The following is a 16,192-nucleotide window of genomic DNA, read 5'->3' as shown; positions in this document are numbered from 1 at the left end:
GGGGGCACATCCTGTAGATCAGTACTAGGGTCAGTACTGGAGTCTGTTTCCGGTGCTGAATGTGGAGGAGTGGGAGTCCGCCTCTCAGAAGCGACAGATGATCGGTGGGAGGGCGGACCCGGTACCGGGGGAAAACCCTAAGGATTCCAGCATGGCCAGTGCATAGACCGTTGTCCTCCTGGCCAGGCACCAGCGGGGGAACCCACACTGAGGTCCGATGGCATGTAGGATGGGTACTGATGGCTCTTAGGCTGAATGTAGGGTTCCGCGTTAGACTCAGAGGCCTCTCTAGGTGACCATGGGGGAGCAGTACCTCTTGCTGCCTCCAACTGGTGCCGAGGGTCTGGTGACCAGAAAAGGAGAAAAAAAGACTGCTTCCCTCTAGAAGGTACCAGAGGACCAGGTGACAGAAAGGTGCTCGGAGCACCATGCTCTCTCTTGCTCGAGGTTGACGGAGCCAGTCTAAAAAGCGGCTTCCATTAGGACAGCCTTAAGTCTGATCACTCCGTCCTTTATGCAAGGCTTAAAGTCTCGACAAATTTGGCAGTGGTCTTTCATATGAGATTCTCCCAGACACTTCAGACAACTGGAATGTGGGTTGCTCACAGGCATAGGCTTGCCACAGGAGGCAAAAGATTTGAAGCCCAGCTCCAGGGGTGATGGGAACCCCTTAACAATAAGGGGAGGAGGTTCCATCTACAGAAACACTACTTACAATATATACACTATAACTAAACTATAGACTAAACTTACAATACAGAGAAGAAAACCACTGATAGGCACCTTGCTGCAGCAAGAGGAGACGTTTCAGCAACCATTACAGGTGGTAAGAAGGAACTGAGAGGGTCCATGGCTGGTGGCACTCCTTATATGGCACACAAGAAGGCACTAGAGCCAGCCTGATAGATGCCAGCCTGAGGGAAAAATCTCCAGCAACGGTGCATGCTGCACACATATACCTAACATGGAATGGACACGAGCAAGCATTCGAACAAGAACTACAGTGACTCATCACTCCTAGGACTTTATACTGAGATAGCCATCTTGAGGTAAAACCACCCCTTTTTGCAGTGAAGACGTACAACTCAGAAAGCATGTCAAGGCTATTACACATTTATCCTCCACACCCTGCTGCTCACCAAGGCACTCCTGCCCAATTCTCAGTCCTGAAAACAAAACTCAAAATTATAAAGTGTATAACTAGTCTTCATAACAGTTTGAGGCATTGAGTAGCAAAGTTTATATAACAATATATATACACAATGCATCTTAAGACAAAAATATTTAAAATTGATGAGAATGAAGAAGTTACTGAAGTGATGCTAAAGATAGGACAGGTGCACATATTACAGATTTTCCTCTGGGGCTGACAATTTAAAATGTGAAACTTAATTACATGGAGAACAGGGAATTCTCCCCACATTTAACACCCAACAGACTTGACTAGGTGCATTATAGAAGAATTTAACCTTCCCCTGAAGCACAAGATATTGACCAGTGCTAGAGGCAGGATACCAAACAGAAACTGTTTCTCTACATGGTCCTGGACAAATAGCTAATCTGAAGTACCTGAGCTGGTATGCAGAGGATAGGGTTTGTGCTGAAAGTATAGGGGATATACTTTTTCATTGCCATGCACAGGAATTTAAAAGTCTCAACATTCCATTAGAGTTAATGGAAAAGATGCATTCAACTCCACGCACAGCAACACCATATTGACTTGATCTACCCTTCAACTTGGATTTTTAAGGAAATGTGGCTCCAAATCAAGGTATTGTAGCACTGCAACTGAAGAAAAAACCCCATGCAACAGTTAATCCTTCATGCACACTTCACTTGAGTAACTGTTGGATCATAATCAATGATCCACTCTTGAGGCTTGGTCACAGCCATGCTTATCACAAGTTATGTCTTCGATACACATGGGTAAACTTTTTATAGGGACACAGCATTAAGTTTATATGGCATTTCACAGATAGCTGGCTCTTTGAGGTAAGGAACTTTTTTTTTTTTAAACTTGAACAGCTCTTTGTCTAATTGTATGCAGATTATATAACGATGAAGAATATTACCTAGAAGTAGGTGGAGTTTCTTAGGAGGAACTTGGAGGAAAGGCTGTTTGGCACACAAGAAGGCTTTCAGTTATAGGGGATAGTGAGGGTTGAGGCATGAGGCTAAGAACGGAAAGAAACCAAGGTTGCATCTATAATAGGTAACCGTACCACTTAAAACTAAAACAGTTTGCCTCAATGTAAAGCATATGGGTAGAGTGTTGATTCTATGCATCCTTTTTTTCAGAATGGAGATCCTGACTATTAAATCACCAAGCATCCCAGGTGACCCAGGAGAGAAAGTGGAACAAGTTCTAGCAATACACGCAGTAAATCAGTGGAAGAGACCAACAGTGGATTCGTGTTGCGTGAAAGGCTCTGTTCTCCACCATTATCAAAGTAATCAGCTCCATGAGCTACTTCAAGCTGAAGTTCAGTGGACTGCGTGCCATTTTGGGGTCAGGAGCATGTTTACAAATAGTGTGAGGGTTGCTGGATATAGCTGCTTATCCAAGGTAACTGCAGAACTAAGTGAGGAAGAGGAACTTACCTTGTGCAGTAACGATGTCCCTATGAGTGCTCCATTGTGTGTGAATCTGCGTCCCTGATTGAAGGTTTTGGTAGCACTGTCTGTTTGGCCCACACATGCGCTCTTCCTCGAGGCTAACTAGCACTATGTGGGTGAATCACCCTCAGTTCCTTCTCTACTGCAGCACCACTATTGAGAACTCCGAAGTAGAAGGGAGAAGGGTGGGTTGCAGAGTACCCACAGGGACACACATCTTGAAGAACCATGGTTACTGCACAAGGTGAGTAATTTCCTCTTCTTTGAGTAGCATCCCTATGGGTGCTCCACCGTAGGTGACTCCCAAGCAGTATCCCCAATGGAGGGTCAGAGCTTCTGAGTCTAGTCTATTATGGAGGAAAATACTGTGGAGCCGAAAATCTAGTAATCGCACAGTGTTCTGCAAAAGTCTGAGCACATACCCAAGTCACTGCCCTGCAGATTTCTGGCATGGGAACATTTTTAATGAGGTGACAGAGGTGGAAAACACTCTCATGGAATGTGTATGGATTCCAGGTGGGGGTAGCGAATTACGATCATGGTAGCACTAGTTAATATAATTCAAGACCCATTGTAGAGTCTCTGAGCTGATATTGCTGCATCTCTGACCTTTCTGCAATTGAGAGGAAGAGCTTAGGAGATTTCTTAAAGGCCTGTCCTGTCCAAATAAAAGGCCAAGGCTCTCCTAACATCATGTGTATGTAGTGTGGCCTCCCTGCTGTCACGATGAGGCTTTGGGTAGAAGGTGGGAAGGTGAATGAACTGTTTCATGTGAAAAGACGAGGCGACCATGGGGATGAACGTTGGGTGTGGCCTCAGATTGACTTTAAAAGAAAATTGTGAAGGGGTGTATGTGCCATTAATGCTGCTATTTTCCCTATTCTCCATGCTGAGGTGATGGCTACTAGGAATGCTGTCTTCATTGATAGATGTGTAAGAGAACAGGGGGCCATAGGTTCAAAGTCTAGTTAGGCTCTTTAAAACTAGATTTAGGTCCCTCGCTGGAATGGGGTGCCTGATTTGAGGAAAGAGGTTTCCTATGCCTTTGAGGAATTTCTTTGTTGTTGGATGAGTGAAAACCGAGTATCCCTCTATCTGCTGGTAGAAAGCCATTATGGCCGCAAGATGTACTTTGAGTGAGCTGAGAGATAGCCCTGTCCTCTTGAGGCCTAATATGTAGTTTAGCACGATGGGGAGGTAACTTGTTTGGAATTATACCAAATCTGGAATCTTTTCTATTTTTTCAGGTAAATGCGGCAGGTAGCCAATTTTTTTTACTGTGTAACACCACTTCTTGTACCTTCTCGGAGCAGCAGCTCTGTGTGTTGGAACCATGAACAATGCCTTGAGTCAGAGGATCCACAGGTTGGGACTGGAGGGTTTGTCAGGTCTCACTTCCTCAAGGGGAATTTGTAGTGTCTGCTACCCTTTTTGAGAGATCATGAAATAGTTTTAAATCATCCACCATGGATGGTGGAGGGGGCCATCACTGTCTCACCTGGTGAGGAGGAGATGATATTGGTTGGTGGTGTACCTCTTTATTCTGGCCTCCTGCTCCTCAAGTTTTCTCTTGAGGTTCTTGGGCTCTGGATGCAAAGGCTGAAAGAAACCATCTTATTGATGCTTGGTAGGAGACACCAGATGCCCGAGAAGTATGGTGCCTGTAGGCTGCCCACGTTCCCAGCATGGTGGTACCCACAGGTGGTCATACCAAGAAGGTTGAGGTTCGGACTGACGGTGTAACTGGAAGGGCGCTGGTTGATGTAGAGATGGGCCATGGTGTGAGGGTAGCAAGAGGATATCATCCTGGTCACTATCTGAGTCCTCACTGGACAGTGTTGGAACCGACAAGGAGACTGGAAGCGAACACCCTGGTGCCAGTGGTGATTCCAGGGATCAAGATGTGCTTGGTACCGGGGCCCTGATATCAAGCAAGCAGGAAACTCTTGGAGTCTCAGCCACCATGAGATCTCTGGGGAAATGAAATTCCTGCAGTACCACTGTGATCAGTACCATCAGGGCTTGTTGGTGCTGATTCACCAATACTGAGGAAATCGGCAGAGATCTTGCACGAGATGATCAGTCTGCCGAGGGTTGTTTGGAAGTAGTTGGTACTGAGGGACATTACGTAATGTCGCAGAGACAGTACGGTCTTTGCTCTCGCCCTTGACAGGTGGTGCCGCCGCTTCAGAGCCTCCACCGTTCAGGTCTTTAGGCGTATAGATGGTGTCTGCACTGGAGGACCCATGTATCCTCTGGATACTGTGCTTCGGAGCCATCGGTACCGAGATGACTGACCATGCCAGAGATCTTTCTGGCTGGTCCAGGGCTCAGTTTGAGGACTTGCAGCTCTCTTTTTGGAGGCTTTGAGAGGAGAGTACGAAGATTTCCTCTTTGGTTCTCCCTCCTTAGACGCAGAAGGCTCTGGGGACAATCTTCACTAGGAGGGGATTCGGGACCAGTGTCAAAGGCTGGTTTAAAAACATCCTCCATAAAGAGTTTCAACTTTAATTCCTGGTTCTTTCAGGATCTAGCCTTCAATTGCTGGCAGAAGGTACACTTCAGTGGAATGTAAGCCTCTCCTAGGCATCAGACGCAGCAGCAGTGTCATCTGTAACCGGTACTGCCTCCCTGCAGGAAAGACACTATTTAAACCCGGGGGAGTTGGGCATGCCCCTTACTGGGGGTGATCCCCAGATGGGAAAAAGGGAAAAAACAGGGGAAAGAAAAAAATATTTTTAAACAGTAAAAAAAAACACCAGAAACCCTATCAAACTAAGAAAAATCTAATGGAAATGCTAAAAGAAGCTAAGACACTGAACTCTAAAACTCTGACAAAGAGAAAGCGGACTGCTATTCGCTCTGTCTCAGACCAGGTGCAGCTAAAGAGGAACTGGGGATGGTTCAACCATGCAGTACTAGTTAGCCTCAAGGCAGAGCACAAGGTAGGGAGAGCTCATGTGCAGGCCGAATGAACACTGCTACCAAAATCTCCGATCAGAGGCACAGGGACACAGATACACCTACAGTGGAGCACCCATAGGGACACTACTTGAAGGAGGAGACTTTTGCACCTCTTTGGGAAGCTTCAGATCATCTGCATGAGAGCGTCATTCTCCGTAGAAAAAAAGCAGTGTTTGTCCCAAGGAAGGTGTCTACCCTGGATAGCAACCAGTCAATTAGGCACCAGTGGGACTGGAAACCCTTGAATATCGCAACAGAGATCACGTGTTTCAGGGGCACGCAATCAAGCTAGCAAACATTTGCAAGACCACTGATGGATTTGAACAGATGGGTTTCCTGAATTGCTGGAGCTATAGATGAACCCATGTGCACGTGATCAAGCCCAGGAATAAACTAACAAAAGTCTACTGCTCCATGGTGGCAAAAGCCTTACAAGATCATTGTGCATAGTTCCTAGATGTTTACTGGAGTGGGCGAGGGAAGGCAGGGTGCACTGTACCAGAATTTTTAAAGACATCTTTTCAGGAATGGACAGAGGAGTACTCTTTCCATTCCACAGATTCTCAGCAACTGCATATCAATTGCTTCTCTCAGTCAAGAAGTCACATCCTGATTACACTGTACCAGACAGTGGTACAGCTACAAATTGTGTGCAGGAAGGTGGCCAAGTGTGCCTCTGAAAGGCTGAAAGCAAAGTGGAAGTACCTATTGAATACAGTGTACAGTGTCGTGATATCCACTTCTTGTATTCTGTCCAATATTGTAAAAGCAAAGGAGGTGTTTGACAATGAACAGAGGAAGGCATGAGTCTTGCAGCAAAGAATGAGGTGGCCAATAAAGGTGTGCCACCAAAAGTGTGGCAATTATGAACATTGCCTGCAACAGGCATATGAACCAAATTAGAGTTGCTTTGTGCTCATATTCTGCCATTGTAGGAATGCAAAGAGATCGATGCTTTTAATGCTTGAAGGTGGCATACTGAAATGTTAGCAGTTTAAGTTAATATCACTGATTCTATAGTTGCTAGTGGGTTTGATACCATGAATAAAATTAGTTTTTAATAAAAGTATTACCAGCATTTAGATGCTTTTGGACACAGAATAGATAGGGGTAGTAAAGCAGTGTTGTTTAAAGTAATTCAACTATGCCTGCAGAACTATTAACTGAGATTGATTTGCATAATTTATTTTACCACGAAACATGGAACCACCTTCAAAAAAGTAGCTAATACATAATAAAAAACAGCAAGCCAGCTTTTGTTTTATGCTGAAATGTGGGCTAACTGTGCAAACTGCTGTTGGCCTGCATGTACTCCATCAAAAGTTCACAGGGGAACTCTGTCTTGAAGTCTTATTTCTTTATCATGATGTACATAGCTCCTCACACATTCTTTGTCCTCTTGCATAAATTTCCCTTGGCATTTAAAGAGAAGTTGTATTTTCCTTCAAACTTAAAATGGTTCCTTTACATGTTTTTCTGAATGTTGAAAAACAGATCTAGTTTTTGTTCCTTGCCAAGGGATCTGTCAAGCACTCTGCTTCTTGTATTCCCAGATGCATGGTCACATTCCTGCCATGTAATGGATATGTCAAACATTTCCCATTTGTTGCCTTGTTGCAGAAGTGGTCTCTGAAATGAGAAATATGGAGTGAGTCAATATGCTTATGTCAGTGAGCCTCTGCCTGCTGCCTCTCCCGCCATAGCCTTTCCCTGCGGCAGAGAGAGAGAGGCTCCAGGGGTGGGACACTAAATTGCTAAAAACAGCAGTGTAGACGGGGGAGGCACTGCTTGGACACAGAGAGACACGTAAGGTATATGCCCTAAGGTTGTGGCACATTCTGTTCACCTAAGCAATGGTTCACCATCTACACAGAGGTTTATACCTGTGCTGGTGAGGTGTGGTGTGTAGTGAATGTACTCTACACCAGGCCGTACAGTGCACTTAGCCTTAGAATGATCACAAGGCATGGCTCAGCTAGCAGGGTACTTCTGCCCTCAGAACAACTGATCCATGTAGGTGAATGTGGAAAGGTGGTGATGGGGGTTACAGGTGGTACTTCCAAAACTAGCAATATCCAGAGGATGAGGGAATTAGAGGGCTGATGCACCAGGGGAACCAGAAAAGGCAGGAGGGAACAGAGGACTCCTATCTTCACATGATGCTACATCTTCATCCTGTTTCACACCAATACGAATGTTCACGTGAACCCAGAAAACTGCTCCCAAACCCCAACCATGCAAAAACCTGAGTTAAAAAACACAAACACATATACCTTGCGCAGATATCCCTTCAGTCTCCAAAGGTGTCATCTTCACAAACCAACATGACTGCTTTTGCTGCAGCTACCATCTCTAGAGTTTTAGACAGAGATGTTACTGGGATCCTGGCAGAGCCTCTGGCATTCCTAGGTCCCGGTCTGCCCAACTGGTTTCACAAAGCACCCTGGGAGGTGGTGTTCTCTTCTTTCCAGGTTCCTCAACAGCCCAGTGGTGGGTGCCACAGTTCTGTCCAAAAGCATCTCGTGCTCCAAAGATGGGAGAGTGCCAAGAACATGGTCTGGTTCATCATAAAGGCAGATTTTCCTCCCTGCCCTGGAATGGCTGTTGACATCCCCAGCCTTATTAATATTGCACCACCAGTCCTCCTATTTTCTCCCAGCACTACTTTCCTGAGCAAATGATATCCAGCTCAGTAAGGCATTCGGACACCCAGTCATGAGCCAAAAAGTGTTCCAAATTACAGAGGTCAGCTGTAACGATTCCCTTAATCCAGACATTCACGAGTGCCCAGAAGTCTGCTGAGGAATACCTGGCAGCATGTTTCTATGGTGGCTTCTGAGACATACTCCAAAACCAGCTTGCAAGCACACAGTAATCACAAAGGAGTGAATACTGGCAAGAAATACTGTACAATAACATTTCGGGGGCATGAAGCAGTATTTGTACAGGCAAAAAGATTCCAGAAAGCTTGTCCTCAAGCCACCAGAGTACAGAAGGTAAATCAGACAGGCTCCAAAAGCAGTGACAGGTACTGTGGGACTGTAGCAGAAGGAATAATCATATCATTGGCATTATTACAACAGAATTTACTGTCGACAATGGCACTGCACTGGTGGAGACAGACAGTGACTGATGACACTGATTAGTCTTCCTTGTAGAAAGTCCAATCCAAAACAGTGAAGCTAGCTTCTGTGCACCACTGATTACACATGTATGTCGATGTGTGGTGCTTTTCAGGCTTGCTAGAGAGTCCAAACAGTGATTAGCATGCCAAATTTCTTTACTGTAGACAAGGCCTAAAGGAGCAACATGGTAAGATGACTGAAGGTGCATATGGAAGAATGAGGCAGCAAGTGCACAGATGCAGGTATAGCAAGGTTACTTAGGGCCTAGAAAGGGAGCTGGAATTGATGCCATAAGAGACAAGATGCCAATGAAGGGATTCAGTGAGAAAAGGGACATGCTTAGAACAGGGGGAAAGCGGGGGACCTCTGTAACTGGGTTTAGAGGGAAAAAGGTGAAAAGCTAGGAGACAGGAGAGGAAGTTATAATAATCAAAGGAGACATTACCAAGGATTTCTGAAGAGGTGTGTTGGGTGATGAAGGCAGAAGGAAGCAACAGATTTTAGCTGAGACTACATGAGGAGGAAAGAAAAGAGAAAAGTCAAAGATTCCAAGGTTGTGACCCTAGGAGACAGGAAGGTCAGCAGACTTGAAGATCAGTTTTAGAGAGTTTGAGAGTAGCAGACAACCAAAATACGTCAGGTAACTGGAGTTGTGACTGGACAGAATGGGCGAAGTCATAAGTATGGCACTCAAAGTACATGTGAGCATTGGTGACAAAGGTGGAAGAAACTAGACACCTGTCAAGCACTCTCACCAAGAGTTAATGGCTTGTAAAGTGGGTGTCAATCAAAATGAAGAATAGCTCTGGCTCAACAGGTACAGCAAAAAGGGGTGCTTTATGAACTCCCACACAGCTCTACCACCAGACCTTAACGCTCACTTGCAGCATATTCTGCTGTTCCAATCTTCACCATCTATCCACAGATACACCAGTGCATCTCCATCCTGATTCCCAGATTTTTTTTTTTTAGTTCTCCTTTAACAACTCTACCCACACACCTCAGTCCTGACCTGCATGCTCCACTGCTATTCCACTTCTGGATTTATTCTGCAGAGATGACTACTAGTTGCATAATGATTTTGATATGTACAGATGGGATCCAGACAATGAGATGCTCACACCAGATCTACACTGTCATTTGAAGCAAGGTTCCCTGATGTAAAAGAGTGTACTAACCAATGCAAGACCCTCATGATATATGCAAGGCAAGCAGTTATTCCAGGATATTTACCTTTCTGCAAGCAGGACAAAGTCCATTCTCATCAGTGCGGATACGGTGCCAACAGAAGCGACAAATTTGGTAGCCACAGGTGCAAGGGAAGAAGTTGATGTCATCAATCTCCAGGGGCTCCATGCAAAGGGGGCATTCCACAGGGTCTTCCTTCGCATCAGGGCTGCGAGACATCTTCACGTGTTTGCAGAGCAGCAAAAAAGTTTATAATAACTTAAGGGAGCAGAAAGGTCTGCACTGAAAATTAAAATGGAGCAACTTGAAGATCTGCAAGAAAATAAGACAAATGTGTCATTGAGTTAGTATTCAAGTTTATATTGCAAAACCCATTTTAACAGCACAGAAAACCCAAAGGACAGATTTAGACTTTTGGTTGTATCTATTCAATTCTCCATAGCCTTTCCTCTCTTTCTCTACCCCCCGTAGTCTTTCCTACACGAGTTATTCACTAAGTCAAACTTGGGCCTCTCCTTCTGCTTTGGAGTCATATGAGCTGTTGGAAAGGTGCTATTATTGGTGTTTCCCTACCTAGCAAGGGAGCATTGCTCTGACTGTTGCTGACCAAGTGCCCTGGCCCAACAAACTCTAGGTTTGAAATTTTGCAGATGAGCACAAATACCTAAAACAATACATGGAGTACATGCAAACCTTCCTGGATCAATTTAGGGAATGTCTGAAGTCGAACTCGGGAATTGGCAATGAAGTGAAAAAATGAACTTACTTGCTTTATAAAATATTGCAGAGATTTGGAATCATTTCAAGCTCAATGATTCAAATCCAGTCTCAGTCAGTAGGTTAAGAAACCTTTTTTAAGCACAGAACTTTAACAAAAAAGCAGTGAAAGCTCTTTTCCTCAACCCTGACCTGAAACAACTATATGAGAGAGGAATTCAATTTGTGTCTATTGCATTCTCGGACACTGCTGAGAATAGCGAAGGCTCCCCATTAAGTTATGTTTGATATGTACATATGCCTGTTCACCACAACTGATCAACCCATTTTCTGTAGGCCACCAGCCTACTACTTTTTTTCTAGTGGCATCACTCTGGAGCTTTTCATCAATGCCAAATTCACACGAACATTGGTATGCTGACAGAAGCTATTATTGCATTTGCTTAACTAATTATATTTTGCATAACTAATACTACAGCTAAGTTTTGAAAATAGCTTCTGTTATAATACCCATTTTCAGTGCTCAACTTCTTCCAAAAGGATAGTTTTTAAAAAAAGATTTTCAACAATTGGGGGTCTTTGCTCAAATGTAAAATTTGTAAGCCTAGAGAAAAATCCATTCGTGTGTGCACGCTGATGGAGGAGTTGGATTAAGCTTTTCCTGCTAAAATCTGTGATTAGGGAAGTGTTACTTTTACATTTGAAACTTGGCAGGCAGACTTTTTAACATATTGTTTGTGAGGATGGGGAGCAGGGCTCAACAGCCCTGGGGCTCACTTCCGGTTTATATCTTAAATTCCCAAAGCTCATGCTTCAGCCAGCCACTGACAGGGGCCAGGAAGATATTCCCCCAATGTGTTCTGGGAGGTTTTTCCTCTTCTTCCTTCTGAAGTAACAGGGACAGCCACAGCTAGAGATGGTACACTGGTGGGGTGGGCTCTGCTCTGCTCAGTACCACCTCATTCTCTCTCAGGTGCTTGGCTGGCTAGTTCTTGCTCACATACTCAGGGTCTAAATGATCACATTATGTGGGTCATGAAGGAATTTCCCCCCAGATCAGATTAGCAGTGATTTTAGGGGATAGGGGCAGGGCTCGCCTTCCTCTGCAGCACATGGGTGCAGGTCACATTTATCTCATTTAATCATTTTTCTGTCATTGCAGGGACCTTGAGCACCATCTAAGAGAAGTGTGGTTGGCCACCGTAAGAGAACTGGAAGGACCTACTGCCTGTATGAAGAGTATAGAGGAAGCTTAAAATACATGACTGGGAGCCAAGTCCACAGGCCGCTCCCGGATCACATGTCTGAGGAGCAGGTCTGTCAGGTCCTCCCCTCCCTAGATGGGGAAGAAGACAAGGAGGGTTTTGATACCAATCCCTGGTTAGTCTGGTGAAAAGGAGGGTCCTCAACTGTGTTCCCTGTAAGCTGCACAGTTGGGCGGCTGATTAGCAGAGTGTGCACATCCGGTAGCATGTGTTCAGGTGCCCCTCCCGCCGCTGCTTTGCAGCCACATTGCTCTGTCCTGCAGCTGCTCCCAGGACCCTCCTGCTGCCTGTGCAGAGCAGGGGGAGGGTGGAAGGTGATGTCAGGGTGTTTCCCCCCCCCCCCCCGCACCCCATCTCCACAGAGCAGGGGAGCTCCACAGAGCTGGCTCAGGATTCGGAGCTGCTGCGGTCTGAGGTCTGAACCATGAGCAAGTGCTTTTCTTAAAGAGACAGCACATGGTTTCTGAGACTTCCCCAGCAATCAGTCTCTTACACACACACACACACACACACACACACTCACTCACTCTCTCTCTCCTCCCTTGCCCATGTACCCCATCTCCACAGAGCAGGGGAGGGGAGACAGGGCTCAGGACAGAGCAGGAGAGCTTTGAGTGAGTGCCTTAAAGAGACAGCGCTCGGTGTGTCTCAGAAACTTCCCCAGCAGCCAGCACACACACACAGTCTCTGGGTCACACAGTCTCTTTCACACTCACGTCCCAACACATACTTGTATCACTGTTATTACTTCTTGGTACTTCCTGCAATGCACATATATTCACCATAATTTTATTCTTTCAAAGTGTATTATTTTAGTGTTTTGATTGGTCTATGCACTTCATTTTTTTTCCTCTTACACTTAAATTTAATTCTTTGAGTAGTGAGTTCTAAAATGCCTAGCCTGTCCTGGCTGGAGTAATTATCCCTATGGTAACTTTTTAAAAGTATACATCTCTAGATTTTTTGTTTCTACTGGTGGCACACAGCCACAGATACCTCGGTGCACATAAAATTTATTCCGAACATGGATGGAAAAAATGAACTAGAACATTGGCCCTCAAGTACATGAAGTCAGGTGCAGTCCTAGTAAAAAAAAGCAACAGTGTGTATTTAAGTGCCCACTATCTTTAATGCTCATGTAACGATGAGGTTAAAAGGAGCAGACACATCAAAGGTACTATGTTTCTAGTTGGCATGCACCAGTAATATTTCTGCTGTTCCCAGTTTCCCCCCCTTTCCTTCCTACTTGATTCCCTAGGAAGGTACAAAGAGGAAATGTACTAACGAAATTTAGGATATATAGTTAAGAATCAAATGTAAGAGTTAGGATTGCTACAAGACAATTCTTTTATTAGTGGCAGTATTACAATAGCACCCAGAGGCCCCAGTCAGCCCTTCTGTAGTATGTTCTGTACAAAACAATTAAAAATAAAATAAATAAATAGAAATCCCCATGCCTTGGAATTTGCCCTTATTTTATGCATCTGTATTATGTTGTTTCTCTTATTAAAACGGACACCTTAACACATTGCTGTTTAAGGGTTTACTAAGCAAATGTGTGCAATGTCAAGTTAACACTTCAGTTAAAACCTTAAGTTTTACATTTCTTGACATTAAATTTGCAAAAATTAAATACAGTTATTGCATATGTATTTAATCGGATCAGTTCTGCTGGAAGTAGACTACCTAAACTGAATAAGTGGTGGAATTAGTTTCTATCTAGGAAGTGCAGGGAGATTTGTATGGAATTTCTTCAGATTAGATTTGGATTAAATTTAGTCAGAGATGTCCAAAAACAGGCCAGTAAGCAAACAATGTATTCTGTTGAACGGTCTACTCATTCCATTGCATGTTCAGCAAATCTAAGACTATTGAAATATGTCTGAATCAAGCAATGCCAACAATTTCGAAAGGATGCCAACATATTTAATAATTCTATTGACAACTGAAGTTGCTATTTGGACCTTCTGCTAAAAAAAGTCACCAGTTCATGAAAAACATGGGACTTATTAGCCAGCACCTCAGACATGCAGACAGGCTCTCTAGCAAAACTGCAAAGTGATTAACATTTATGAGCTGTTTAAGTTAGCACTAAGAGTTTAGCAGCTACTGGTAATAAAACCAATAGATTGCTGCGTAGTCTGCCATAGGCCTGTTTTATATTCCAGCCAAGGATAAAGAGCAGCTGTGTGCTGTGGTTTTGAAACTAAGAAAAGCAACATTTTTATTTATTCTGGAAAAGGTTATTAAAGAGATTCCACCCAAGTCTCTCCCCATTGCAGGGATGTTAATACACCAGGATAGTGTGCCATTGCCACATCAGAACAATACTCATTTTCCACAATGGAATAGTAAATAGAAGGCAGAACAAAGCAGCATTAGTGGACTATTCATATAGAGCCACTAAAATACATAGGGGTATTTAGTCAGCAATAAGGTCATACCAGTTGGAGGGCAGTTCAGAATATTTGTATGATTGTTGCCATCATCTTGGCTTTCCCACTATATCATATCCCCTTTTAATATCTTGCATTTAATCAAAAGTATCTGGTTTTCAAGATCACGTTCCAAAAGAAAGTAAAAAAAAACTAATACATCTTCTCAGAAGAGAAAGCCTCAAAAGGTACAAAAAGTAAAAGCTGTCAGACAACACAAGACAGCCAAATTGGGCTCTAATAGTTCCACTTCCTGTTTCTGGGAGAGCCTTGGTGCCAACCTTCTTTTAAAACATTACACAAGGATGCAGCACAGCTGGACACTATCTAGCACTGTCCTCCAGATTGCTGAATGTCTGCATAAGAAAAGCAAATAGGTGAAATATGAAACTAATTAATAGGCTGCTTGCCAGGGACACCTTCAACCTGAAAGTTACGCTTACCTGAAAACTGTGCGCCTACCATAGCTAAACACCCAAGATCCAGATAACTAGAAAGAAGTGAAAAAGTTTCTCCATTTTTCAGTTTACTTGATTCCCTCGACAGCTGTGTCTAGTCAGCTTCACTGTTCCATTGTAAAGTTAGACTTGGAAGGATTCGATTTTTATTGGTAAAACGATGGTAAAAGTTGGATTTCCCCATACACACACAGTGACAAAAATTTTCATTTATAATAATCAAAATTTACAGATAGACAAAGAAAGAAAAATACTACTTGAGATCTTAAGAGTTTAAGGGCATAAGGATATTTACTTTACACATTTTGACACCAGATGTTGACAATTTGTGTTTTAATGATAAAGCTTTAACTTTTTGAATCTCAACAGGTCATAAAATAAATTGTCTGACTGCTCCTATTTCCTGCAATTATTAAAATTTAAATAGCCAAAATAAAAAATGCTTAAAAACAAACCAATCTTATACATCAAAATTATAAAAAAATAAAAAGTTCTGCCAAGCCGATAGAGTCCATTTCTCTCTTGGAAATTTTTGGATGTTTTCTACCTTTTCAAATATATTGATTTCAATTACAACACAGAATACAAAGTGTACTGTACAGTGTTCATTTTATATTTATTTTTGATTACAAGTATTTGCACTGTAAAAAACACAAGAAATAATATTTTTCAATTCACCTAATACAAATACTGTAGTGCAATCTCTTTATCATGAAAGTTGAACTTACAAATGTAGAATTATGTACAAAAAACTGCATTCAAAAATAAAACAATGTAAAATTGTAGAGCCTTACAAGTCCACTCAGTCTCTTACTTGTTCAGCCAATCGCTCAGACAAACAAGTTTCTTTACATTTGCAGGAGACACAATGCTGCCCACTTCTTGTTTACAATGTCACCTGAAAATGAGAACAGATGTTCTCATGGCACTGTTGTAGCCAGCATCGCAAAATATTTACGTGCCAGATGCGCTAAAGATTCATATGTCCCTTCATGCTTCAACCACCATTCCAGGGGACATGCGTCCATGCTGACGATGGGTTCTGCTCGATAACAATCCAAAGCAGTGTGGACAGACGTATGTTCATTTTCATTATCTGAGTCAGACGCCATCAGCAGAAGGTTGATTTTCATTTTTTGGTGGTTCAGGTTCTGTATTTTCCGCATTGGAGTGTTGCTCTTTTAAGACTTCTGAAAGCAAGCTCCACACCTTGTCCCCCCTCAGATTCTGGAAGGCACTTCGGATTCTTAAACCTTGGGTTGAGTGCGGTACTATCATTAGAAATCTCACATTGGTACCTTCTTTGCGTTTTGTGAAATCTGCAGTGAAAGTGTTCTTAAAATGAACAACATGTGCTGGGTCATCATTCGAGACTGCTATAACATGAAATAAATGGCAGAATGCAGGCAAAACAGCAGGGGACA

The 16,192-nt window shown here is 43.4% G+C and overlaps 1 protein-coding gene across 6 annotated transcripts in view; it reads right to left on the bottom strand.

The window, feature by feature from the left end:
- Positions 1–16,192, bottom strand: part of CNOT4 (CCR4-NOT transcription complex subunit 4) — a 125,674-nt gene that overhangs the window by 65,086 nt on the left and 44,396 nt on the right. For all 6 annotated transcript variants that reach the window (XM_065401503.1, XM_065401510.1, XM_065401526.1 and 3 more), the window contains one exon: positions 9,939–10,205. In XM_065401503.1, coding sequence (XP_065257575.1) covers positions 9,939–10,112 — 174 coding nt within the window. In that variant the 5' untranslated portion in view covers positions 10,113–10,205. The remainder of the gene's footprint in view (positions 1–9,938; positions 10,206–16,192) is intronic.

The sequence above is a fragment of the Emys orbicularis genome, chromosome 1, assembly GCF_028017835.1.
Source record: "Emys orbicularis isolate rEmyOrb1 chromosome 1, rEmyOrb1.hap1, whole genome shotgun sequence".
NCBI lineage: Eukaryota > Metazoa > Chordata > Testudines > Emydidae > Emys > Emys orbicularis.
The sequence above is the reverse complement of the archived record's forward strand: the minus strand, read 5'-3'. Positions and strand labels throughout refer to the sequence as shown.